Source organism: Oryx dammah, unplaced genomic scaffold (genome assembly GCF_014754425.2).
Source record: "Oryx dammah isolate SB20612 unplaced genomic scaffold, SCBI_Odam_1.1 HiC_scaffold_19, whole genome shotgun sequence".
Taxonomy (NCBI): Eukaryota; Metazoa; Chordata; class Mammalia; order Artiodactyla; family Bovidae; genus Oryx; species Oryx dammah.
In genome coordinates, this window is record NW_024070203.1 from 84,679,192 (window position 1) to 84,706,356 (window position 27,165).

The following is a 27,165-nucleotide window of genomic DNA, read 5'->3' on the forward strand; positions in this document are numbered from 1 at the left end:
CCTCCTTTGTTATGGATAGTTCAAGAACATTTTCCCTGAAAAAGTGAAAGTGAAAGTTGCTCAGTCACATCCGACTCTTTAAGACCCCATGGATGTAGCCCACCAGGCTCTTCTGTCCATGCAGTTCTCCAGGCAAGAATACTGGAGTGGGTTGCCATTTCCTTCTCCAGGGGATATTCCCAACCCAGGGATGGAACCTGCATCACTTATGTCTCCTGCATTGGCAGGCAAGTTCTTTACCACTAGCACCACCCTGACCGTACCCCCCTAAATTCCATAAAAATCTCAAACTCACCTCCTTCCCTTGACCTCTCAAAATTTTTTTTTTAAACTAGAGTAAGAGGCTTGCCCTGCTACCCACAGAAAGCTGATTATGTAACCAACAAACATTTTCAAAACATCCTGCTGCCTATGTCCCACCATCAGTCTCAAACCAAATTTTGAGTAAGTCTAGCTATCTTGTGACCACAAACAGGTGATCATAAAAGATAGCCTGGGTGATATTTGAATGGCATTTTAAAGTGTGTGTACTTAGCATGTGGGATTACATTCTTTCTTTTACCTGTTTATGTCTTGCCCAGAGATATCTAACATCGTGTGTGTGTGTATGTGTGTGCATGTGTGCACTAAGTCACTTCAGTAATGTTGGACTCATGATCCTATGGGCTGTAGCCCACCAGGCTCTTCTGTCCATGGGATTCTCCAGGCAAAAATACTGAAGTGGGTTACCATGCCCTTCTCCAGGGGATCTTCCTGACCCAGGATCAAACCCATGTCTCTTATGTCTGGTAGGCGGGTCTTTACCACTAGTGCCACCTGATAATACCCTAAAGGTAAAAAATTACTCATTCTTGTATCCATATCATGTACCAGCATGGTACATAGAATACAACACATATTCAAATACTTTTTGAACACATGAATGATTTATTTAAAAAAAATTAAAAAAGGATTGTGAAATTTGTGAGTACAAATACATATTTTATTAATTTTTGGATCTTCTGAACATTTAATGCAATTAAATCCATTACCCACAGAAAGAAAATCAACTTAAAAAGTGGATAAAGAATATACTGCAGTAAGAATATTCTAGAAAAGTTAAACCTGAAGATATAAGTTCACACATCTGGTAGTGATTCATAATTGAATATCATTTTCTCTGTAGTTATGATGGTTTATATCAGCTCCATTCCCAAACTAAAAATAGCTGAGTCATATAACTACTGCCACCATCACTTTATCCCAGCTCTGTACATGCAGAATGAAAGATTTTAACTACAGTTCACTCTGGTAGCATTTCACAGGAAATTTCAATGAAGGGGCTGAAAGAAAATAATTACCCAAGGAGCCTTAGGCTTGAAGAGAAATCTCTCTTTATGAAGTGTTTCTAAAGGAAATGTGTGAGGAGCAACTTGGAGGATGAGACTATTTTCTTCTATGACTACGTGAATATCTTTCAGAAACAGTATACATTTGTGAAACAAGGAGGAGACTGAAATTTTCCATGATGAAAGAGACTAAATACAAATTTCCAGTCTTAGGAAATCCACCCAAAAGTAAATGAATAAGGATAGTATGTTCCAGATACTTTCTGACTCTGACAAACCCATGTTGATCAAAAGTTATGGTGAATTTGACACGGTGCTTTGCCATGTTACACTCAGTTCCGGCTACTGAAAAATAGCACTGTAGATCCAGTATACACCCACAACACCCTGTGACTGTTGCACAAGCCCAAATAAAGCAAATGATGAACATATATGTGCCAAAGGCTTAGAGTACAGGGCTTTGTTTCAAATACTAAAGAAAGCCTTTGTGACTGTGATTCCAAACTGTAGTATATAAAATGAAAGTGAATGATTTAAAATTCTTATTCTAAGTTCACCCCAAAGAAATTCTGATCCTCTAGGTTTGGGGTAGAGTGCTTAAATCTACGTATGTAGAAAATACCCAGAGTGATTCTTGTGCAGATATTGTAAGGATCACATTTCAACCAAGATTTAGAGGAGACCTGGCACCGTCATTTGCTTGGTTTTAACTGATTAAACCTCTACTCTGGTGAGACTCACACTACTTTAATCTTTTCATTGGCAGAGTGGAAAGGAGAGATTGAAAAACTAGGTTCATGCAAGATAAAAGTTGTATGCCAATTCTGTTTCTGGTAGTTACACTGCTACTGTTAAATTTTAATTCCAGAGCCAAAGCGAAAGGCATGGGTCCAAGCACCAAGAAAAGCTGATATATGGGGAAGAATTGTGTTTGACTTCATGAACACCGGCTAGTTCCACCACGTCTGTGTCTTTGGAGTGGGTGATGAGGGGAGGGCCCTGGTCATCCATGCATGCTTAAGGCACATGCTCAGCCTGTATCCCCAAACCACATCACCATTCTCATCCCTGCGCTCAGCAGCACCCTGAACTCCAAAAGAGAGTTCTATCCAATCTTCCAGGTGGTGCCGGCAACCAATCTTCATCAAGATTTATTCTGTGCTGTTTTCTCCGGCCCTTGATGACAATGTCGTGTGCTCGTGTCAGTCGCTCAATTGTGTCCGACTCTTTGCGGCCCCACGGACTGTAGCCTGCCGGTCTCCTCTGTTCAGGGACTTCTCCAGGCAAAAACACTGGAGTGAGCTGCCATTCCCTTCTCCAGGGGATCTCCAGACCCAGGGATTGAGCACAGGTCTCCTGCACTGCAGACAGATTCTTTACCGTCTGAGCCACCAGAGAAGCCCAACAATGCCATAAGCTTACTGAATGAATTAGCTTTTTCCAAGACTAACTAACACAATGCGTTGCAGGGCTTACATGTATTCTTCTTTCTTATAGTATTTACTCCACCCTAAATAAGTGCTGCAGTCCACGGGGCCGCAAAGAGTCAGACATGACTGAGCGACTGAACAACAACAACAAGGTGGTTAATGCTGAGAATCTCAGGCCTCGTAAAAGAATAATATTGTAAAATAATTAGCCTCCAATTGAAACAAATACACTAATTTAAAAAAAAAGAATAATGAAGCATATATTTGGACTCAGAAGATAGCTAGAAATTCCTAAAATCATAGGGTTAGTCTTGCTACCTGACTTTCTCATCTACTTACTACCTGCCTTTACCCTGAGTTTTCCTCCTCCCCCAAAGCCATCCAGTGGCCAGGCATTGCATTCACTGCCCTTCCTTCCTCACACTCTCAAGCTTCATTAGCCTGAGGAAAGGCACCTTTATTTAAGCAGTAGATCTCTTACTATTAATACAAATTTAAGAAAATAGGGAGCAGGTAAGCTTGAGAACTCTGTAGGATATAAACCAAGGTGAAAGGAAGTGTGGAAATAGGGGTGTTAAATATGGAAGTTGAGGCAAACATACTCTAGTCTAAAAGAATCTGCCTTTCCTTACTTTTCTGCCCTCACAAGGCCATAAACTGCTTCAAAACCAAGAAGGGGAAAAAGGCAGCTCTAGTAGCAAAGGAGATAAAGACACAATTCCAGCTTTTTTTTAATTGAATCATTTTAGTTTTTAATGCAACAATTGTTAAGTATAAATTCCCACTAGACTTATATTTATTAGCCAATTTCTAAATGTGGCCATAAAAACACAAGGTACTAAGTAGGAAAAAAAAGTACTACAAAGCTTTCCATACTTAGTGGAGACAATGGTCTTTATTATTAAGGACAGAAAGGAAATAAGTTTGACCAAAACGACCTTCCTAGTGTGGAATCAATAGAAAATGAGTGAGGATTTTTACATAATGAGCACCCTGAAAGCCATCATTTCACAGCACTTAGCTCATTTGTGCAGTAACCTACTATTCTTTTCTTCTTAGTAAACAAAAAACAAAAACTTGGAAAGCTCTCACTGCGGTTAGCATCAGGATTCTTCTGCGTCTGTCTCTGTGACAGCTGGTAGAATTAAGCACATCTCTGTTATTTTCTTTAAAAAAATATGATAGTTAAAGGAAAGCTAACTAATTCAATTCTATCTTTATAACAGGATGGCTAATCCTTGGAAACTATCACCAGAATATAATGTCTCAGCTTTCAAATAGCCATTGGTATATTGCAAACCCATTCCTGACCACTTCACTATGTTTCATAGCCAGAATCTCATCTCAGTAGCCAGATAAGGCTGGTAATATCTATGCTAACCTACAGTCTCTAGCATTAAAATACTTTAGCCAGACAGTTCACAATTATTTATCATGTTTTTGATGCAAAAAATTATGTTAAACATTGGGTCAGCCAAAAAGTTCACATGGGGTTTTTGTAACATCTTACAGAAAAATCCAAATGAACATTTTAGCCAATCTAATTTATAAAATTCTAGCAAGCCTAATTTTCAGACATAAAAAGGAATGTTTTAATATAGAAGATATTTATAATTCCCTGCTATGGACTTGTGTTTCCCCAGTGTAACTGTATGTGGAAGTTGAGCATATAGAGAAGTAATAAAGGTTAAATAAGGTCATAAGAGTGAAGTCCTAAACTTATAGAATTATAGGATCATTAGAAGAGAAACAAGAGAGCACTCTCTTTCCAACATGTGAGGGCATGTAAGGACAGCAAGAAGGCAGCTGTCTAGAAGATACAAAATAAGCTCTCACCAGAAGCTGAGTCAGGTGCTACTTTGATCTTTGACTTCCCAGCCTACTGAATTTTGACAGATAAATATCTATTGTTTAGTTCTCCAGTCTGTGCTATTTGATTGCAGTAGCCTGAGCTTCCTAAGACATTCTCATTAGTCACCATGCCTACCAGTCTATCTCGGGACACAACACCCACCTTCTGCCATACATTTTATCCTCTTTCCTTAATTTATTCTTATTCTTAGCACATATTTTCATTTAACTTAAAATAAAGGTATTTAAAATTTATTCCTTTTATTTTGTCTTCCCCAGTAAGGATGTAAGCTCCATAAGGGCAGGGATTTTTTTTTTTTTCTGCTTAATTCACTGCCATATCTCCAACACCTGGAAGAGAGACTTATCTTCTTGTTCTTTGAACAATAACCTTTAAAATGCTGGAGAATATTGAACTCAGCCTAGAAACTCAGAAAAGACAAACAACAGTATATAAACAAAGAACTAAACAAATAACAAATTAAATTACATATTAATTAAAATTAGAACAAGAAAAGATTTAAACTTGGTATTTAAAAGACTGTGTAAAAGTAGTATTGCAGCAAAAAGTAGCTTTATTACACTTCTGTAAATTGACATACAACACTTCACAATTTTAGGCTGAAATTTTGTAGGAATAAATTACAAAGAATATTGAATCCAGTAATATTCAACACATAATACTCTGTAGGTCATTCTAAGCAAGGAAAATGTACTATTTGCTCTTCAGTAAGTACTTTGAAATAATAGAAATCCATTTAACACAGTAATCATGTTTCAGTTTATTTTCCATGTAAATCGGTTATTATATGCTGAGTCAGTGCAAAGGATTATTTAAAAAGTAATTAAATGTATTGAAAAACATAGAAATATAAGTGTGACATATTACATGATATGTTTTGTAACTAAAAATCTCTAGATTGTGCAAGCCTCACTGAACTCTCTATTGAAAAACTGGCAACAAAATCAACACCAAAAGGACAGTCTATGTTGAATTAGATGATCACCCCTACTGCAGAATGCAGAACATCCACCTCCAGTGACATGCCTATTCAAAAATATATTTGGGTAAACACTAAATGTCAAACATCATCCATACAGGGTATTAACACATTAACATTTTCATTAAAAAACAGAGATCTATTTTCTCATTACATTACACATTTACACAATAGCCATCTGTCAAATAAATACTGCAAAGTAATTCAAGTTAGACTTTTAACACCAGAATCATACAATTGGGGGCAGATAATCTTTAAAATGAAAGACAAATGGTAAATTAAGGACATTTAATCTGTATAAATGTAATATTAACAGTCTTCTCCTGGTTACTTGCTTTATGGTTAATTTGTATATTGTATGTCACTCTGTTAAGTCCTTAACACTCTTAGAGGTCAGTTTTAATTTTTCCCTATTTTATTTTACCATATAAGTAATATGTAAGTAGTTTATCATATACAAAAATAAGTAATCTCATAAAAATAGTTCAACATGATTAGGAACATTCTAGCATCAGGACCTTAGTGTAGTTTTTCTATTGTCAATATCTGTTTTGAAATAAACATTTATATTTTAGAATCTTGTGTGTGTGAAACTCACCCTGAGTCACTGGGCTCTCAAAACTTAATTCCAGGAAGTTCCTCCAGGTCTACAGTCACTGTGACCTTAGCATGCAGGATAAGCCTTAGAGCAAAGGGTTTATGTTACCTTTGTTTTGATCTTCTTTTACTTTGAAAACAATAATATTTGAAAAAAGTTATGACTTTTAAGTTTTATCCATTAAATATCTACTATAAACCCTGAAATGCATTCAAATACATCTTCTCAAGCAATTGTGTACTATCTTCAATAAAAAAAATAGAAGAAACTATCCGTCAATTAACTGTAATGATTTTAATTCCATCTACAGTCTATAATCTCTAACAAATTAGAAAATGTCTACAGTGTATAAATTTAATAATAGGCCAAAGTTGCATAGAAATACATCAATTTATGTGCCCGTGACCAATGGATTAGAGACAGTGACTGTTGCCACCATCCACAACTGGAATAATTTAATCAGACAACGCAGAATGAAATTCCTCTTTTTAAGGAAAGTTTACTTTCAACTATTACTTCCACCTTTTCTTGGAACAGTATTTGATGGGAAGGAAAATTGGCTTCATTCATTTCATTCTAAATTAGTGATGAAGGGATTGAGGCTTCCTGTGGGACAAAAACTATTTTTGTATTTCATGTCAATCAAAATTAACATAGCTAAATAAGTTATAAAAATTTGAAATGTTTATTATTCCTCTTTTACACTGTCTGCTTAGGATTTAATGGTAAAAGCAAGGGCTGTATGAATGTTTGTTATACACTTGCTAGGGACCATTAAATCACTTGGCAGATATTAGAATTTTCTCTTACAGATGTCTAGAAAAATACCTAAATGACCTAAAATTAAAGCCTTTTAATTTTGTTCGCAAACTCTTTCTCAAATTCACTTCGAAGTACTTGGCTTTTTGTTAACTGGTAGTTTCTAGAACAGCTAAAATGACTTAAGATTAATGCATATGTCTATACCTATTTTTGAAAGTGATATTTCTTCACAGGTAAATCAAATTGCGAGATAAACATATAAAACTACATATGATTTAAAATATATGTAGAAACATGAAAACAGTAACTTATTCAAGGAGGCCTAGCCTGTGGTTTTACTTGTCAATTACTCTGTTGATTTAGTGGGTTTACAGATAAGCATTTATCTAAGCTCTTCTCTAACAAAAGAAAAAAAATAAAGCATTCTATGGAGATCTATCTATCTTAGACAGATAAATGTATTATAGTATATTGACTATCTCTCTGAAATAGGAAAGTCTCAAACTACTATAGCTAATCCTATATTGGAATAGCACAAAGTTATTCTGCTATTGATACTTTCTCATCTATAAATCATATTTGTGAAAAAACACAAAATGTGCAACTTCCACATTTTCTAATTCCAACAAAACTTAAGCTGAAAATAGAGACTTTTATGGGTGGGGATGTACAAACTAGGGCTAAGGTCTGAAGATCTTAAACACTTTTAATAATCACAACAAAATGAAAGTCAAGAACCTGATTTCATCAGGATACAAGTGATGTAAAAACATTCCTGAAGACTTCCATGAATGGAAAGATATGAAGAAGAATGGTTACCAATTTGTCATTTGTTTTTGCTTGACTTACTTTCTGTGAATTTCGCATCATATTACTTGAATGTTTCATGGCTTGTTGATATTTAATGGCTTTTTTGGTAGGGGAAAATGGCACACTTGATAAGTTGTTTCTTTGAATTAGTTACATATAATCCTGCATTTTTACAAATGACTTGCAAATGTTCTAAATCTCCTATAATAGGCCAAAGTACTTCTCACTTTTACAAATCAACTTATAACAAAACTAAATTAACAGAAAATATTATGGTATAAAAAAAGGAAATAAATTCATGTTTATCTTTCAGTACACTAAAACTAAATGTATACTGATTTTTATAAAATAACTATACAGTAACCTACAAAGTGAATTTACTTACTGACAAAGATTAAATAAAATTGTTGGCAAACTTTGAGCAGTGGTTATGCAGTTACAAAGTCACACACTCGTCATAAAAGTCATTTGTAGGTTCTACACAAGAAAGTTTGTGCAAAACACTTGAGTATGGCCTTTTTAAGGAAGTTGTTAAAAAAAAACGGTACTGCAGCAAAAGAGTCTCAGATTTCACTGTGGTCACTGAGTATGCTCAAATTCTGAAATAGAAGAGAAAGAAATTAGCACTTGCTGCTTGTTGTTTTCTTGTTTAGTTTCTAAGTGCCTGTCCCACTCTTTTGTGATCCCATGGACTGCAGCCGGCCAGGCTCCACGGTCTATGGAATTTTCTAGGCGAGAATACTGGGTTTGGGGTGTGTGTGTGTGTATGTGTGTGTGCACGCTGCGCTCAGTCACGTCTGACTCTTTGCGACCGCAGAGTGTAACCTGCCAGGCTCCTCTGTCCGTGGAATTCTCCAGGCAAGAATATTGGAGTGGGTTGCCATTTCCTCCTCCATGGGCTCTTCCTGACCCATGGATCGAACCTGCATCTCCTGTGGCTCTTGCATTGGCAGGTGGATTCTTTACCATTGAGCCACCTGGGTAGCACCACTTGCTACTTAAGTTGATAGCAGTAGGTAAAAGAACATTAGAAACTGAAGCCAGCTGTCTTGTCAAGCTAAGAAAATGGATATTCTCTGAGGCGTCAGAGTATAGAAGTTTATAGCTCCAAGTGCCAGGTCAGACTGCTGACTTTGAAACTGGCTTTCCCACTTACAAATGGTATAACTTCCCTGAACCTCAGTTTCCTCATTTCTAACAACAGGTTAAATAATAGTATCTACTTCATAAGCTTGCGGTGAGTTTAGTGAAGAAATATAGGTAAAGCTCTTGGCATAGTCTTGCAACATAATGAGCATTCAATGAATGTTCATAATATATACTATTTAATAGTAGTAGCAGTGGAAATAATAATAATAGCATTATTATTTTTAAATTTTTATTACTTTGTAAATGTATACTGTTCTGGTTGCATGTAATGAGGATGACCCAGGGAGACAATAAATGCTGTTCCAGGAATAAGGAAAGGCAAAACAATTCAAGATAAAAAAGAAATTGTGGGAAATCAAATTTCTAGGGATAGTTCTAAAATTAACCATACAGCCCAGTATTAGAAGATAACTTTGACACTTCAAACCAGTTGAGTGCTGGCTCCTGCAAATAGTATTTCCAAAAATGGCAATGTGAGCTTAGAGTAAAGGGTATCAGGCAGTTAAGAGCTATTTGGTTATATTTCGAGTTTTTGTATTTGACAGAGGTAGATTCCAACTTCCAGGATAGTGGATCCTGGAAGATGTATTTATTTTATAATCAAGCAGTTTGCACTTAATAGGTGATCACCAGATGCTTTAAACAGTGATATTGCTGGAAACTCAAAATTCTTAAACAATGTTCATACGTTATCCAAAAAGGGAATGAAAAAATTTCTTTGCTTGGAGCAGAGGACTCTGAGGAGGGGACACATTTTAATAGGTTTTCAGATGTAAATGGGATAATAGTCTAATATAAACATCACAATACCCTTGATTCTACATTCCAATTTTATTATGATTCTGGCACACCAACTTGTTCAACTCACCTTATTGAAATGCATGTTACTTATCGCAGCAGATACTGATTCAAAAAAAATTGGCTTCTCTGAATCTAGGTTTCCACAGTATTTCATTGCTTTTATCAAGGAAGCTATAAGAAAGCACAGTGATATAAGGATTCATGGAGCAGCAGAAGGACCAGGTCCAGTGTTAGTCAAGGATACTCCCTTACCTGTGCAATGGACCAAAGACACATCCACACTCTTGTTCTTACAGTCCATATAAACCTGGAAGAATTAAAACAATACATCTGTAATTAATTCTGGGTAGCTGACAGGAAGAAATAAGAAGCTCAGAAGGGAGAATTTCTAGTTTTTTTTTTTTTTTAATGATGTTGTGCCACCAGGGGGTGGCACTGTAATGCAATAAGGCATACTCTCACTTCTAAAAGAGACGGTCTTCATGAAGGAAGATGGATGCCAGCAAACATTTGCCTTTTATATAACTCAGTTTTGCTCCTTACATTCTCCAGTTTATTTAATAAAAATAAACACCCCACCTTTCTCTCCCTGTAAGAATAATATAAAATTGTTTTCAACTGTCTTATTGGAAGTCAAGGACCCATTTGTGAAAATGATGAAATCTGCTTACTTTAATGTTTTGTTATTTATATATATTCATGGGGTCTCTAAACTCCATCCGTGGATGGTAAATTGAAAACCTCACTACAATAAAAATCAAATTTGATGCCCACCTTCTATTTTTATGGTCCATCAAGATGAGAGATCCTAACTAATTTTCTTGGCATACTGCAGGGTCCTGCCTTCTTTAAGTCCTAGAAATTCTCAAGTAGTAGCAACTTGATCCTAGAACTAGTTATCCAGCTAAGATGTGGACCCAGAATTCGTCTATCTTTAAAGTCTATGTTCTTAACACATATCATAATTTACTGTAATCATAATGAAATAAACAGTGATAAGGAAACTAAAAGTAGCAAACTAATAAAAAACAGCTGGTTGTGTGTATACAGAAGCACAAATGTCATTTTGTTCAAATTTATGCATCAATTGATTTATTCCTCCATTCTATTGTGTAGCATTTTTAAATAAGACAAATTTTAAAAATTTTCTTTCTTAGCATTCCCAGTACTTAGATTATTTGAATTCCTCTGAACTTTCAACCTTAGATCTTAAACTCAGTGGGAATAGTTAACCACTGCCTCATATTTACTAACTGTAAGTCTTGATTTGCAGTATCTAGAAAAGGTAGCTAATAAACACTGGGGTATATTCAAAAACAAAGTTTAAATACAATTGGATAACAAATATACATAGTGGCTTTTCCCAGTAAATGTACAATGCTAGTCTAGTGTTTCTCAAAACACAAACCTTGAACAATAAACAACCTAAACCTATGTTGTTTATTGTCCATAAACAACATATGCTGTTTAAAATGAAGATTACTGGGCCAGGACTAGGATTCAGAGGTCTGTATTTTTTTTCCTTCCATTTTTCTTGAGTTATAACTGGCATACGGCACTGTATAAGTTTAAGGTGTACAGCATAAGGATTTGACTTGCATACAACCTGAAATGATGACCACGATAAGTTTAGTGAACATTGATCATCTCATATAGATACAAAATTAAAGAAATAGAAAAAAGATATTTTTCTTTGTCATGAGAACTCTCAGAATTTATTCTCTCAACAATTTTCATATGCAGCATAAAACCATGTTAATTATATTTATACCTACATCCCAAGTACCTATTTATCTTCTAACCAGAAGCTTGTACTTTTAACTGCATTCATCCAATTCCTCCCTCTCCTCAGCCCTTGCCTGTGATTACCACAAATCTGATCTCTTTTTCTATGAGTTTTTATTTCTTTGTTTTTGGAGTATAACTGGCTTACAATACTATGTTAGTTGTTACGCAACACAGTGTTTCAATATTTCTAAACATTTCAACTCCATGCTGGATCACAGCCTTGTTGTGGTGAAGGGGCTGGTGTAGCTCAGTGAAGCTGTGAGCCATGCTGTGCAGGGTGACGCAAGATGAATGGGTCATAGTGAAGAGTTCTAACAAAATGCCTCCCTGGAGGAAGAAATGGCATCCCACTCCAGTATTCTCGCCACAAGAACTCCATGAACAGTAAGAAAAGGCAAAAAGATATGATGCTGGAAGATGAGCTGCCCAAGTCAGAAGGTATCCAACATGCTACCGGAGAAGAGTGGAGGGGAATTATGAATAGCTCCAGAAATCAGGAAGCCACTGGGCCAAAGCCGAAATGACACTCAGTCATGGATGAATTTGGCAGTGAAAGTAAATGCTATAAAGAATGATATTGCATAGGAACCTGAAATATTAGGTCCATGAATCAAGGTGTGAAATGAGATATTTCCTGCCATATTGGTGGGCAAGAAATGTCACAGCCACCAGCAATTTCCAGTCTCCTAATGCAGATGGGGGCTCCCAAAAGGGAACACTGTGCCTGTGATCCCACAGAGGCCACCACCCTCCATGGTGACTGCTGAGGAGCCTGGGGGAATACAGGAAGCAGCCATCCACCACGTCTGCCACCCCATAGGGTGAACAGAGCATGAAGGATGTAAACAGTCAGGGAACAGGATTTGGCCCCAGAGAGCGGAAGTATATATGAAAGGAATAAATTCAGTGAGCCCAGAGGCTTGCATCTTCCCAAACACAGAAGAATGCTACATTCCTTTACTTGCTATCTAATTTTCCTTACATCACAACAATCTCTGATGCTCAGACTGCCTGCCCCCTTTGTTTCAAACTAGTATATAGCCTGACTCCCCCTCCCATTTCTCTGGAGCAGTTTTCTCAAGGCTACAGAGCTGCTGGCTCCTGGGCTACATTCCCACCAAATAACTCTCTACTTTCAGGTTATGACTAATTTTTTAGTGGACAAAGGTAAATTGGATGTGGTCTAGGAGATGGCAAGAGTAAACATCGACATTTTAGGAATCAGTGAACTAAAATGGATGGAAATGGGACAATTTAATTCAAATGACCATTAAATCCACTACTGTGGGCAAGAATTCCTTAGGAGTAGCTCTTATAGTAAAGAAGAATGCAGCATCTGAGTGAACCTCAAGAATGACAGAATGATCTCAATTCATTTCCAAGGCAAACCATGCAACATCACAGTAATCCAAGTCTATATCCCAACCACTGATGCTAAAGAAGCTGAAGTTGGCTGGTTCTATGAAGACCTTCAATACCTTCAAGACTAACACACACACACACACACACACACAAAGATATCCTTTTCACCATAGGGGATTGGAATGTAAAAGTAGAAAGTCAAGATATACTTGGAATAACAGGCAAGTTTGGCCTTGGAGTACAAAATGAAGCAGGGCAAAGGCTAACAGAGTTTTATTAAGAGAACACTCTGGTCATAGCAAACACCCTTTTCCAAAAACTGAAGAAACAACTCTACATATGGACATCACCAGATGGTCGATACTGAAATAAGATTGATTATGTTCTTTGCAGCCAAAGTTGGAGAAGCTCTGTATAGTAAGCAAAAACAAGACCTGCAGTTGAGGCGACTGTGGCTCAGATCATGAGCTCCTTATTGCAAAATCCAGGCTTAAATTGAAGAAAGTAGGGAAAATCGCTAGGCCATTCAGGAATGACCTAAGTCAAATTCCGTATTGTTATACAGAGGAGGTGACTAATAGATTCAAGGGATAAGATCCGGTAGATGGAATGCCTGAAGAACTATGGATGGAAGCTCGTTACACTGTACAGGAGGCATGACCAAAACAATCCCCCCAAAAAAGAAATACAAGGGCAAAAGCAGAAATGACACTCATCTGTGGATGTGCCTGGTAGTGAAAGCAAAATCCAATGCTATAAAGAACAATACTCCATAGGAAACTGGAATGTTAGGTCCATGAATCAAGGTAAATTGGACATGGTCAAGCAGGAAATAACAAGAATGAACACTGACATCTTAGGAATCAGTGAACTAAAATGGATGGGAATGGGTGAATTTAATTCAGATGACCAATATATCTACTACTGTTGGCAAGATTCCCATAGAAGAAATGAAGTACCCCTCATAATCAATAAAAGAGCTTGAAATGCAGTACTTGGGTGCAGTCTCAAAAATGACAGAATGATCTCAGTTTGTTTCCAAAGCAAACCATTCAACATCACAATAATCCAAGTCTGTGCCCAACTACCAGTGCCGAAGAAGCTGGAATTGACTGGTTCTATGAAGACCTACAAGATCTTCTAGAACTAACACCAAAAAAAGATGTCCTTTTCATCATAGGGGATTGAAATGCAAAAGTAGGGTGTCAAGAGATACCTGGACTAACTGGCAAGTTTGGCCTTGGACTACAAATTGAAGCAGGGCAAAGGCTAACAGAGTTTTGCTGACAGGACACATCGGTCATAAATAACTCTACACGTGGACATCACCAAATGGTCAATACCAAAATCAGATTGATTACATTCTTTGAAGCCGAAGATGGAGAAACTATAGAGTCAGAAAAAACAAGACTGTGGCTCAGGTCATCAGCTCCTTATAGCAAAATTCAGGCTTAAACTAAAGAAAGTGGAGAAAACCTACAGGCCATTCAGGAATGATCTAAGTCAAATCCCTTACGATTATACAGTAGAGGTAATGAATACATTCAAGGGATTAGATATGATAGACAGAGTACCTGAAGAAATATAGACAGAGGTCCATAACATTGTACAGGAGGTAATGACCAAAACCATCCCAAAGGAAAAGAACTGCAAGAAAGCAAAGTGGGTGTCTGAGGAGGCTTTACAAATAGCTGAGGAAAAAGAAGTGAAAAGCAAGGGAGAAAGGGAAAGATATAACCAACTGAATGCTGTTCCAGAGAACACCAAGGAGAGAGAAGAAGGCTCTTTTCAATGAACAATGGAAAGAGAGAAAAACAATCGAAAGAGAAAGACTAGAGGTCCATATAGTCAAAGCTATGGTCTTTCCAGTAGTCATGTACAGATGTACATGGCTTGAAATTCAGCATTTAAAAAACTAAGATCATGAAATCTGGTCTGATCACTTCATGGCAAATAGAAGGGGAAAAGTAGAAGCAATAGCATTTTTTTTTTGGACTCCAAAATCCCTGTAGATGGTGACTGTAGCCATGAAATTAAAAGACACTTGCTCCTTGGAAGGAAAGTTATGACAAACCTAGAAGAGGTATTCAAAGCAGAGACATCACTTTGCCAGCAAAGTCCGGATAGCCAAAGGTATGGTTTTCCAGTAGTCAAGTACAGATGCGAGAGTTGGACCACAGAGTTCTCTAAGAGAAAGAAAACAAATGAGGCCAGCTCTCAGATCATCTCAGCTTTCTGCTGCAAAGTGGTTTGTGGGCCACTACATGATAGGGAGACCCATGCAAAAGGCAGCCACTTCACGGAGCTGGGAAGACAGAATTGGCATTCAGGAAGGATCAAGTGGGTATATTTATGAGCAAGAATAATGGAAAGGAGGGAAATATGTAGGGAAAGAGCCCCGGAAATTATCAAAGGCTATGATTAAGTTTTTGACAGAATATAAAGTCTCACACAAGAGGAGACTGTTTGAGGCCAGAGTAAGAGAACCCTGGGGAGGAAACAGCCAAGGAGAGGAGAATCCAGTTCCACACAGCAGAAGCTAATGGGCGACTGAGGGAAGCTGAGAAACAGACATGGGCTAATCCTCAAGATCCTCCTGCATATTTGGGGTATTGGGGGAGAATAAGTGGAAATAAGAAAGGGAGTACATTCCTTGTTGACTTTGAATTAAAAAAAAAAAAAAAAACCCCAGGAAAAAATTATGGAAGTGTCTGTGTGTGTACATCCTTAGTCGCTCAGTCGAGTCTGACTCTTTGTGATTTCATGGATGGTAGCTCGCCAGGCTCCTCTGTCTATGGAGATTCTCCAGGAAAGAATACTGGAGTGGGTTGCCATGCCCTCCTCCAGGGAATCTTCCCAATACAGGACTCAAAGCAGGGTCTCCCACATTGCAGGCTGATTCTTTACCATCTGAGCCACCAGGGAAGCTCAGAAGTTTCTGAGTTTCCCTTGAATTGGCAAAATTAAGTATTCCATCTGAAAAATTAAGAACTTCGGTTTTAAAGAGATAAAACTGTTTTATTTTCTGCAACCAGGATTGTAGGGACCCAATGCAGAATGGAGCAAAGTGCCTCAGTTATTTCAGAGACCAGGAAGGGTTTCAGGTCAGATTGTACTCATCCGTGTTATGAGACACCACATCCTGCCATTTGCCCAGGGAAGGGACTTTTCCCCTTCTTTCCTTTTATTGTTATTTTTTTTTAATTGGAGGATAACCGCTTTAAATTTAGTCATGTTTGTTCCTGTTGTGCAACATCATGTATCAGCTATAAGTATTCACATATTCCCTCCCTCCTAAGTCTCCCTCCCATTCTCATCTCATCCAATCTAAGTCATCCAAGAGCACCAGGTTGAGCTCCCTGTATTATATAACAACTTCCCACTAGTTACCTATTTTACACCAGTAGAGTAAATATTTAAAAGTTACTCTCTCAATTCATCCCAACTTCTCCTTCCCCTGCTATGTCCACAAGTCCATTCTCTATATCTATGTCTCATTGCTGTCTTGCAAATAGGTTCATCAGTACCACTTCCTAGATTCCATATATATGCATTAATATATATTTGTTTTCCCCTTTTTGACTTATTTCACTCTGTATAATGGCTCTAGGTTCATCCACCTCAGTTCAACTGACTCAAATTTGTTCCTTTTTATGGCTGAGTAATATTCCATTGAACATGAGTGCCACAATTTCTTTATCCATTCACCTGTTGATGGACATCTAGGTTGCTTCCATGTCCTGGCTATTGCAAATAGTGCTGAAGTGAACACTGGGGTAAATGTGTATCTTTTTGAATTATGATTTTCTCAGGGCATATGCCCAGCAGTGGGGGTGCTGGGCCATATGCTACTTTTACTTCTAGTCTTTCGTGTTATTTTTTAAAGGAATCTCCATACTATTCTCTAGAGTGGTTCTATCAATTTACATTTCCATCAACCGTGCAGGAGGGCTGCCTTTTCTCCACTTCCTTGCCAGCACTTATCACTTGTAGATTTTTTGAGGATGGTCACTCTGACCAGTCTGAGGTGGCATCTCAATGTAGTTTTGAGGAGCATTTCTTTAATAATGAAGGACAGCGAGCATCTTTTCCTGTTTGTTGGCCATCTGTATGTCTTCTTTGGAGAGATCGCTCTTTAGGTCTTCTGCCCATATGTTGTTGTTGTTGTTTGTTTGTTTGATTGGTTTTTTGTTTTCCTGATACTGAGTTCCATGAGCTGATGCTACATTTTGGAAATTAATCCTTTATCAGTTGCTTCATTTGCTATTACTTTTTCCCATTCTAAAGGTTGTCTTTTCATCTTATTTATAGTTTCCTTTGCTGTGCAAAAGCTTATAAGTTTAATTAGGTCCCATTGTTTACTTTTATTTCTTTTCCATTACTCTAGGAAGTGGGTAAAATAGGATCTTGCTGCAATTTGTATCAGAGTGTTGTATCTATGTTTTCCTCCAAGTTTTATAGTTTCTAGCCTTATATTTAGGTCTTTAATACATTTTTAGTTTATTTTCACGTATGGTGTTAGGAAGTATTCAAATTTCATTCTTTTGCATGTAACTGTCCAGTTTTCCCAGCATCAGTTACTGACAAAATTATCATTTATCCATTGTATATTTTTGCCTCCTTGTCAAAGAGAAGGTGTCTGTAGGCATGTAGGTTTATCTCAGGACTTTCTTTCTTGTTCCTCTGACACATTTTTGTTTTTGTGCCAGTACTGTACTGCCTTGATTACTGTAGCTTTGTAGTATAGTCAAACATCAGGAAGACTGATTCCTCCAACTCCATTTTTCTTTCTCAAGATTGCTTTGGCTATTTGGGGTCTTCATGTTTCCATAAAAACAGTAAAATTATTTGCTCTAGTTTTGTGAAAAATGCCATTAAATCAGTGCTGAATATTCATTAGAAGAACTGATGCTGAAGCTGAAACTCCAATACTTTGGCCACCTGATGCGAAGAACTGACTCATTTGAAAAGACCCAGAGGCTGGGAAAGATTGAAGGTGGGAGGAGAAGGGAACAACAGAGGATGAGATGGTTGGATGGCATCACCAAGTCGATGGACATGAGTTTGAGTGAGCTCCGTGTGTTGGTGATGGGCAGGGAGGCCTGGTGTGCTGCAGTCCATGGGGTTGCTAAGAGTCAGACACGACTAGAGCAACTGAACTGAACTGAACTGAACTGAATGTGATGGGGATTGCATTGACTCTGTAGACTGCCTTGGGTAGTATAGTCATTTTCACAATATTGATTCTTCCAATCCTAGAACATGGTTATCTCTCCATCTGTTTTTATCATCTTTGATTTATTTCATGAGTATCTTATAGTTTTCTGAATACAGGTGTTTTGTCTCTTTAGGTAGGTTTATTCCTAGGTATTTTATTCTTTCTGTTGCAATGGTGAATGGGATTGATTCCTTAATTTCTCTTTTTGATTTTTAATTATTATTGCATAGGAATGCAAAAGATTTCTATGTTTTAATTTTGTATCCTGGGAAATTACTAAATTCATTGATTAGCTCTAGTAATTTTAGGGTAGCATCTTTACGATTTTCCATGTATAGCATCATGTCATCTGCAATCATTGAGAGTTTTATTTGTTTTCCAATCTGGATTCTTTTTATTTCTTTTCCTTCTTTGAGTGCCATGGCTAGCACTTTCAGAACTATATAAAATAATAACGGCAAGAGTGGGCACCCTGGTCTTTTTCCTGATCATAGAGAAAATGTTTTTGTTTTTTCACAATTGAGAATAATGTTTGCTGTGTTTGATGTATATGGCCTTTATTATGTTGAGATGGGCTCCTTCTATGCCAGTTTTAATATGTTGTTGCTAATATTACTATGAGGACTTTTGCATCTATTTTCATCAGTTTTCGTCCCTCTGCAATTTTCTGGAAGAGTTTGAGCAGGATAGGTGTTAGCTCTTCTCTAAAAGTTTGCTACTTTTTGCCTTTTAAGCCATTTGGCCCCAGGCTGTTGTTTGTTGGAAGATTTTTGATCACAGTTTCAATTTCAGTGCTTGTGATTGGTCTGCTCTTATTTTCTTTTTCTTCCTGTTTCAGTCTTGGAAGGTTGTACTTTTCTAAGAATTTGCCCATTTCTTCCAGGTTGTCTATTTTATTGATATATAATTGCTCATAATACTCTCTTTTGATCCTTTATATTTTTGTGTTGTCTGTTACAACTTCTTCATTGCTAATTTTCTTGTCTTGAATTTTCTCCCTTTTTTTCTTGATGAGTCTGACTAACGGTTTGTCAAGTTCATTTATCTTCTCAAAGAAGCAGCTTCTGTTTTTATTAATTTTTGGCATTGTTTCCTTCATTTTTTAAATTTTTAATTTACTTCTGCTCTGATCTTCATCTGAGCAGAAGTAAATAAAAAGATGGTAAAGGATCTGCCTGCAGTGCACGAGTCCCAGGTTCAATCCCTGGTTTGGGAAAATCCCTTAGAGAAGGGAATGGCACCCCACTCTGGCATTTTGGGCTGGAGAATTTCATGGACAGAGGAGCCTGGAGAGCTATAGTCCATGGCATCACAAAGAGCTGGACATTGACTCACAAAGAGTCAATCACATGACTGAGTGATTGAAACACTGTACACTGATCTTCATAATTTCTTTCCTTCTACTACCTTTGGTTGTTTTTTTTTTTTTCCTTGTTTCTTTTTCTAGTTGCCTTAGGTGTAAGGTTAGGTTGTTTACTTGATATGTTTCTCATTTCCTGAGTTAAGCTTGTATTCCATAAATTTTCCTGTTAACACTGCTTGTACTGCATCCCATATGTTTTGAGTTGTTGTGATTTTGCTGTTTGTTTCTAGGTACTTTTAGATTTCCTCTTGGATTTCTTTAGTGACCTCTTGGTTATTTAGAAGCATATTGCTTAGCCTCCAAATGGTTTTTGTTTTTTACAGTCTTTTCCTGTAATTGATATCTAATCTTATATCATTGTGGTAAGAAAAAAAAATGCTTGATGCAATTTCAATTTTCTTAAATTTATGAAAGGTAGATTTGTGACCCAAGATTTGATCTATCCTGGAGAATGTTTCATGTGCACTTGAGAAAAAAAGTGAATTCTACTACTTTTGCATAGAATGTCTTTTAGATATCAATTAGGTCCTTCTGGTCCAAAATGTCATTTAAGGCTTGTGCTTCCTTATTCAATTTTCTGTCTGGATGATCTGTCCATTGGCATGAGTGAAGTGTTAAAGTCCCCCACTATTTTTGTGTTACTGTTGATTTCCCCTTTTATGTCTTTTAGCATTTGCCTTATACATTGGAATGCTCCTATGTTGGGTACATATACATTTATAATTATTATATCATCTTCTTGGATTGATCCCTTGATCAATCTAAGATTCTTCCTTGTCTGTTGTTAAAGTCTTTATTTTTTTTTTAATTTCCATCTGCATGGAAAATCTTTTTCCAGCCTCTCACTTTCAGTCTGTTTGTATCCCTATGTGGGAAGTGGGTCATTTATAGACAACATATGTAGGGGGTCTTGCTTTTGTCTCCATTCAGCTAGTCTGTGTCTTTTGATTCAAGCATTTAATCCATTTACATTTAAGGTAATTATTGATATGTATGATCCTATTGCCATTTACTTTATTGTTTTGGGTTTGTTTTTGTAGGCCTTTTCTTTTGTGTTTCCTGTCTAGAGAAGTTCCTTTAGCATTTGTTGTAAATAAAGCTAGTTTGGTGCTGTTGAGTTCCCTTAACTTTTGCTTGTTGGTAAAGCCTTTGATTTCTCTGTTGAATATGAATGAGATTTTTTTCTGTATAGAGTAATCTTGGTCTCATATTTTCCCTTTTATCACTGTAAGTATATTCTGCCACTCCCTCCTAGCCTGCAGAGTTACTGCTGAAAGGTCAGCTGTTAATTTTACGGGAATTCCCATGTATGTTATTTGTTGCTTTTCCCTCGCTTCTTGTAATATTTTTTTCTTTGTGTTTAATTATTGTTAGTTTGATTAATATGTGTCTTGGCATGTTTCTCTTTGTGTTTATCCTATGTAGGACTCTCTGTGCTTCCTGGACTTATGTGGCTATTTCCTTTCTAATGTTAGAGAAAGTTTTGACTATACTCTCCTTCAGTATTTTCTCATACACTTTCTTTTTCTCTTCTTCTTCTGGAATCCCTCTAATTTGAATGTTGGTATGCTTAATATTGTCCCAGATGTCTCTGAGAATGTCCTCATTTCTTTTCATTTTTTTCCTTTATGCTGCTCTGCTTCAATTATTTGCTCTGCTCTGCTTCTACCATGCTATCTTCCAGTTAATTTAAACATTCTTCTGCCTTAGTTATTATGCTATTGGGTCCCTTTAGTGTATTTTTATTTCTTTTATTGTATTGTTCATTGCTGATAGTGTATTCTTTATATCTTCCATGTCCTTGTTAAACTCTTCATGTATCTTCTCAATCCATGCCTCCATTCTACTTATCTATGCCTCCATTTTATTGCCAAGATTTTGGTTCATCTTTACTATCATTCCTCTGAATTCTTTTTCTAGTAGACACCGTATTTCATCTTCATGTGTTTGGTGTTGTGGGTTTTTACCATGTTCCTTCATCTGATGCATGTTTCTCTGTTTTTATTTTGTTTGTTTGTTTGTTTTTTTCCCATTTCATTTATTGTGTTTGAGGTCTCTTTTCTGAAGGCTGTAAGGCCTTCAGTTCAGTTCAGTTTAGTCGCTCAGTCATGTCCGACTCTTTGCGACCCCATGAATCGCAGCACGCCAGGCCTCCCTGTCCATCACCAACTCCCAGAGTTCACTCAGATTCACATCCATCGAGTCAGTGATGCCATCCAGCCATCTCATCCTCTGTCGTCCCCTTCTCCTCTTGCCCCAAATCCCTCCCAGCATCATAGTCTTTTCCAATGAGTCCAAGAGGCCTTAGTTCCTCTTAATTTTGAAGTCTGCCCCCAGTGGGTGGGTTTTGACCAGTCCCTTGTGAAGGTTTCCTGGTAAGAGGCCAGATGCCTGTGTTCTTGTGAGCAGAGCTGGACCTTGTTCCTCTGAAAGGCACTGTCATATCCAATGGTATGTTTGGGTGTTTGTGAGCTTGGTATGGCTTTGGGCAGCCTGTCTATTAATGGGTAGGTTTGTGTTACTGTTTTGCTAATTTTTTGGCATGAGGTGTCCAGTACTGGAGTTTGCCTGGCCTTTAGGTGGAGTCAGGTCTTATGACTTAGATGGAGGCCTTTGGGAGAGTTCTTGCCAATTAATATTTCACAGCATCAGGAGATCTCTGGTGATCCAACATCCTGAACTTAGACCTTCTATCAAAATCAACCCCCGGCTGGAGCAACAAGACTCCACAAGCCACACAGCACAGAAGAGAAAAGGAAATAAATAGAAGAAAAAAATCAAACAAACATGCAAACAAAAAATGAGTGGACAGACAAATCCCCAAGACAAATGATAAAAGAAACACTGAACAGACAAACACATTGAGACTCATACATTCAAACTCAAAAAAAGGAAAAAGACAAAAAACTAAAATAAAATTTTAAAAAGTGGAACCACAAAGAAAGAGAGCAACCAAACCAATAAGCAAACCCATAAATAACACACACAATAAACTAGGCTAGAAAAAATTCAGAACCAAAAACATGAAAAAAGTACAACAGAACAAAATACTAGTGTAGAAATAGGAAAAAATAAAATAAACTTACTTAAAAATAAAAGCTTTAAAAAAGGAAATATTAAGTAAAAAATAAGTATTGAAGTACTAATAAAAAAAAAAAAAGAACAACAGAACAAAATGAAAAAAGAGAGAGAGAGAGGTGGTAAGAAGACTATTTTCCTGTGGCCTCAGTTCTCAGTTTTCCTGCCACACAGTGAGTTCCAGCTAATGTGCCTCATCAGAAAGACCTCCAGTATTTCTAGGAAGGTCTCCAGACCTGCTGTGGGCACTGTGGGGTCAGCTCAGACTCAAACCTGTCCACACTCCAACTTGTACTTGCTTCCAAAGTCCACAACTGCCCCCAAACGCCACACCCTCAAGCCAACTGTGGGGCTTTAACCTGCTGCTCCTGTGGCTGAAGGAGGAAATTCACTTCCTCTGGTCACACAGCCTCTGTAGGCTATGCTCTGGTGTCTGTTTCCCACTCAGACAAGATGGGGCAGAAGCAGAGGTATATAGACCTCACTTACTCAGCTGGGCCAGGAAGAGGGAGGGATATGGCAGACGCCAGTGGAAAGTGCGAGGAGGTCCTGGGGCGGTAAAGCCCTTCAGAGTGTTGCTGCAGCCTGAGGCAGGTCAAGCACTCTCCCAGGGGAACTGGTCCCGGGTCGTGGGAACCTCGGCAATGCCAAGGTGCACTTGCTCCAGGAAGGTGCAGGCTGTGACTGGTGCCTGCTAGCAGCTGCCTGCACCTGGAGCCCTGGGGCTGGGGCTGCGGCGCTACTCTTCCCCTGCCTGTGGCACTCCCACTGGCCTTGACGGCAGCTGGCTGGTGTGCCTGCCTCTGAGACTGCAGACCAGAGCCGTGACTAGTTCTGCCTCTGGCACTCATGCCAACCTTTCCAGTGGCTGGCCAGCGTGTCCACCTCTGAGGCTGCAGACCAGAGCGGTGACTTGTCCTGCCTCTGGCACTCATGTCGGCCTTGGTAGCAGCCAGCCAAAATCCCTCTGGGGTTGAAGACCGCAGCTGCAGCCAGTGCCACTGTGGGCACTCGCAAAGGACACTCACGTGTCCTAACATCTGTAAGCATGCAGAGGTGGAGGCAGTGACCTGTCGCCCCTCTGGCAGTCCCAGGCTTTTCCCTCAGCTGTGTCGTATGAGCCCCCTCTGAGTGTCTTCATGGCAGTCAATCCCAGTCCCTCCTTGCGCCTCAGCACGCAGCCACCCTCACCGTGGTGGGTGGCCGTGCAGTCAAGCATCTCAGGCTGGGAAACGTTGGTCAGTGCTGATTTTTGTGCTGAAATCCCTCTACTTTGCCTTACACACACCTGTTGCTGTGCTCTCCTCTGAGCTTCCAAATCTCCACCTGTCCCTGCCTGTGAGGTAGTTTCTCAATAATTCAGGCCAGGAATGGTTTCAGGTCAGACTGTACCCATCCATAATATGAAAAACCATATCCTGCCAACTTCAGGGCACATACTCATGGAGGGAGCTTTTCTCATTCTTTCTAGAAGCCTAGGAGTTGACTGCCCAGCATGTACTATGCCCACTACATCTCAAATACATATTCTCAGATAATATTGGGATAATCAAAAGTCAGAGTTCAAAAATAATTAGTAGTTAACTGAAAATGTAAAAACTCATGCCCCACGTGAATACCTACTCTACTCCCCTTACACCCTCCTGATACATGCACAGCTAGAAACTTCATGAAATCTCCTGAAAAGAAATCTACTGTAGTGGGAGGCACAGTCTATGTCCTCTGGGGAGAATGGGTGAGATGAGTAGGGTCACGACCTCAGAAGTGAGAAAGAGTCCGTGAAAACACCATTCCTAAAGAGAAGGGAAAGAATCAGTCCAAACACAAGCTGCACAAATACCTCAATAAGCATGGAGACTCCAGTATAGTCAGAAAAGGTCAATCCACTGCAATCCAGGATTAAAGAACACTTCGGATTTAGGCAGGGCTGGGTAGCTTCTTCTGTAAGAGGAACAGAGCTGAATCAGAGAGAATTCTTAGAGATTTTCACTATTGACTTTGTGGAACATTGGGAAGATCAACAGTGGCCTAATGTTTTAACAAAGTGAAATCACTCAGTCATGTCTGACTCTTTGCGATGCCATGGACTGTAGCCCACCAGGCTCCTCCATCCATGAAATTTTCTAGGCAAGAGAATTGGCGTGGGTTGCCATTTCTTTCTCCAGGGGATCTTCCCGACCCAGGGATCAAACCAGGGTCTCCCATGTTGCAGGTAGACACTTTACCATCTGAGCCACCAGGGAATCCCTGGATGGCTCAGGGAATGTTTAACAAAATCAATTCCAAACACTTTTAATTCTACATTTTCAGTTGGCTACTAATTATTTTTGAATTCCGATTTCTTATTATCCCAATATTATCTCAGGTAATTATTACTACATAACATGATTGCCAAGGATAATATTGGTAAATAGCATATGATTAAAAATGAAAGTGAATGGAAATTTACAATAAGAAGATATCCCTCTGGAGCAACCAGGGAAGGCTTCATGCAAAAGTAGCCTTGAATTTAATAGCTTATATTTAATTCCAAAAGTAGAAGTAATACAGAAATGTAAGCATCCCAATCATATGAACAACTGTAATTAAACACTGATGATAGTTTAAGGTCTCAAAATTTTCCTGTCCCATTCAATCAATATTTATTGGGGGGACTACTTGGCTCAGACGGTTAAGCATCTGTCTACAATGTGGGAGACCAGGGCTCAATCCCTGGGTTGGGAAGGTCCCTGGAGAAGGAAATGGCAATCCACTCCAGTACTATTGCCTGGAAAATCCCATGGACAGAGGAGCCTGGTAGGCTACAGTCCATGGGGTTGCAAAGAGTCAGACACGACTGAGCGATCTTCTTCACCCTGGTGGTCCAGTGGCTAGGACACCACGCTCCCAATGCAGGGGTCCAGGTTTGATCTCTGGCCAGGGAGCTAGTCCCACGTGCTGCAACTAAGGGTTCACATGCTGCTACCAGAACTTCACCTGCCGTAACTAAAGATCCCACATGTTGCAGCAAATATCTAAGATCCTGTGTGCCGCAGCTGAGACCCAGCACAGCCAAATAAATTAAAAAGTGTATTTTTAAAAATTTGCTATTTTTATAAATTTAGTACCACATGCCAGGTACTCCAGTAGTGCCCTCTGTTTACCTTTTTCTCCCATGAGAAGGAGCTTTGAAGGTAAGTATAGATGAAGGCTATGCTACCATTGGCTCAAAATGGTAAATTAGAACTTCAAGCAAAATGAAAAGTGACCACAACTTAGCTCATCCACTGACCACTCAGTAGTAATCATTATCATTCAATATTTGCCTAAAAATAGGACCTAGACTTACTATATTATAGAAGATATAATATGTCATTGCTATTACCAGAGATTGGAGAGTGGATTTAAGATCACAGGAAAAATAAAAATATGAATCCTAGGCAAGAACAAACAGTGGAACATTGATTGGTATTTATTCCTTTTATCTCCTAGTCTCACAAACAGACACACACAAACACATATACATAGGCTGGCACTACGTTAATTAGTTTAGAAATACTTTATTCCATTTTATTTAGAGCTACAGAAGAAGAATTACTAAAGGAATATTAAAAGATTTGCTGAGACATTTGGCTCATTATTTGCCTGTGATATGTACTTCCTTGCAAATTTTTTATGATTTGTAAACATGTTTTATCCAATTTGGAAACATTTTGTTGAATTTTCAGAGTATAAGAATCTTTAACAATTGAATATCAGATAAGCTTCCCTACAAAAGTTCAATAATCCACATGTCATACCTGCATAAAATATACATAATGGATTAGATGTATCCTTACAAAGTTAGATATAAAAAGCTTTAGTAAGACTAATCATTTGCAATGTACCATGGAGTTCAAAATTTGAAGGGTTTCTATGCAATACTTCTGAATATATCTGTTTTAGAAAATAAAACGGATATGATTTTTTAGAAGATAACTCAGTCCAGCTATTTTGACATCTTTTCAGCATGTCAACTGTGTACATATCTTTTCAAGCTCCACATTTAATGACAGCATGGTGGTAGCTTGAAAATATTTACACCATGGAAATTGGCAAGTGCAACAAATCACACTTCTCCACCACCCCATGCCATATTCTCCACTCCGAGTTTTTTGGATTTACCAACACATCATTATGTAAATCTGGTTACTCTTACTAAACACAAGGAAAATAATCAGTAATTTTTAAAAAATTCAATATCTTGGATTAAATAAATGACTTAAACCTCTGACATATTTAGCAATAGATCTTAAAATGACAGTGATGATGCAATTTGATAACAAAATTAACGAAGTCTTTTTTTCCATCTCCTTATAGTCTTTTATAGTACAGTACACACAAAAAAGCTAAATCTAAAATTCCTAGTCCAAAAATTTATGTAGAAAAAGTTATCATTAATATCTAATCCACCCAAATTAAATTATGAATTCTTTGAGATCTTTAAGCCTTATTCTTCATTTACTAGAAAACATAATTGTCATTGGTAAAATTGAATATAATTCAATATATATACTCAATATAATCCAGAAAAAATTAACAGCTATTTTATTTATAATTGCTTTTTATGAAAGAGGTACATAAATTATTATCTGCAACTAAATCTAT

At 37.9% G+C, this 27,165-nt stretch overlaps 1 protein-coding gene across 1 annotated transcript in view; it reads right to left on the minus strand.

The window, feature by feature from the left end:
* Positions 1-5,366: 5,366 nt before the first annotated feature.
* The window catches only part of SLC26A7 (solute carrier family 26 member 7), a 148,140-nt gene continuing 126,341 nt past the window's right edge, over positions 5,367-27,165 (minus strand). Inside the window, exons 16-19 of the mRNA XM_040261102.1 lie at positions 24,380-24,480; positions 9,983-10,037; positions 9,798-9,901; positions 5,367-8,379 (exon numbers count right to left, since the gene is read on the minus strand). Coding sequence (XP_040117036.1) covers positions 8,344-8,379; positions 9,798-9,901; positions 9,983-10,037; positions 24,380-24,480 — 296 coding nt within the window. The 3' untranslated portion in view covers positions 5,367-8,343. The remainder of the gene's footprint in view (positions 8,380-9,797; positions 9,902-9,982; positions 10,038-24,379; positions 24,481-27,165) is intronic.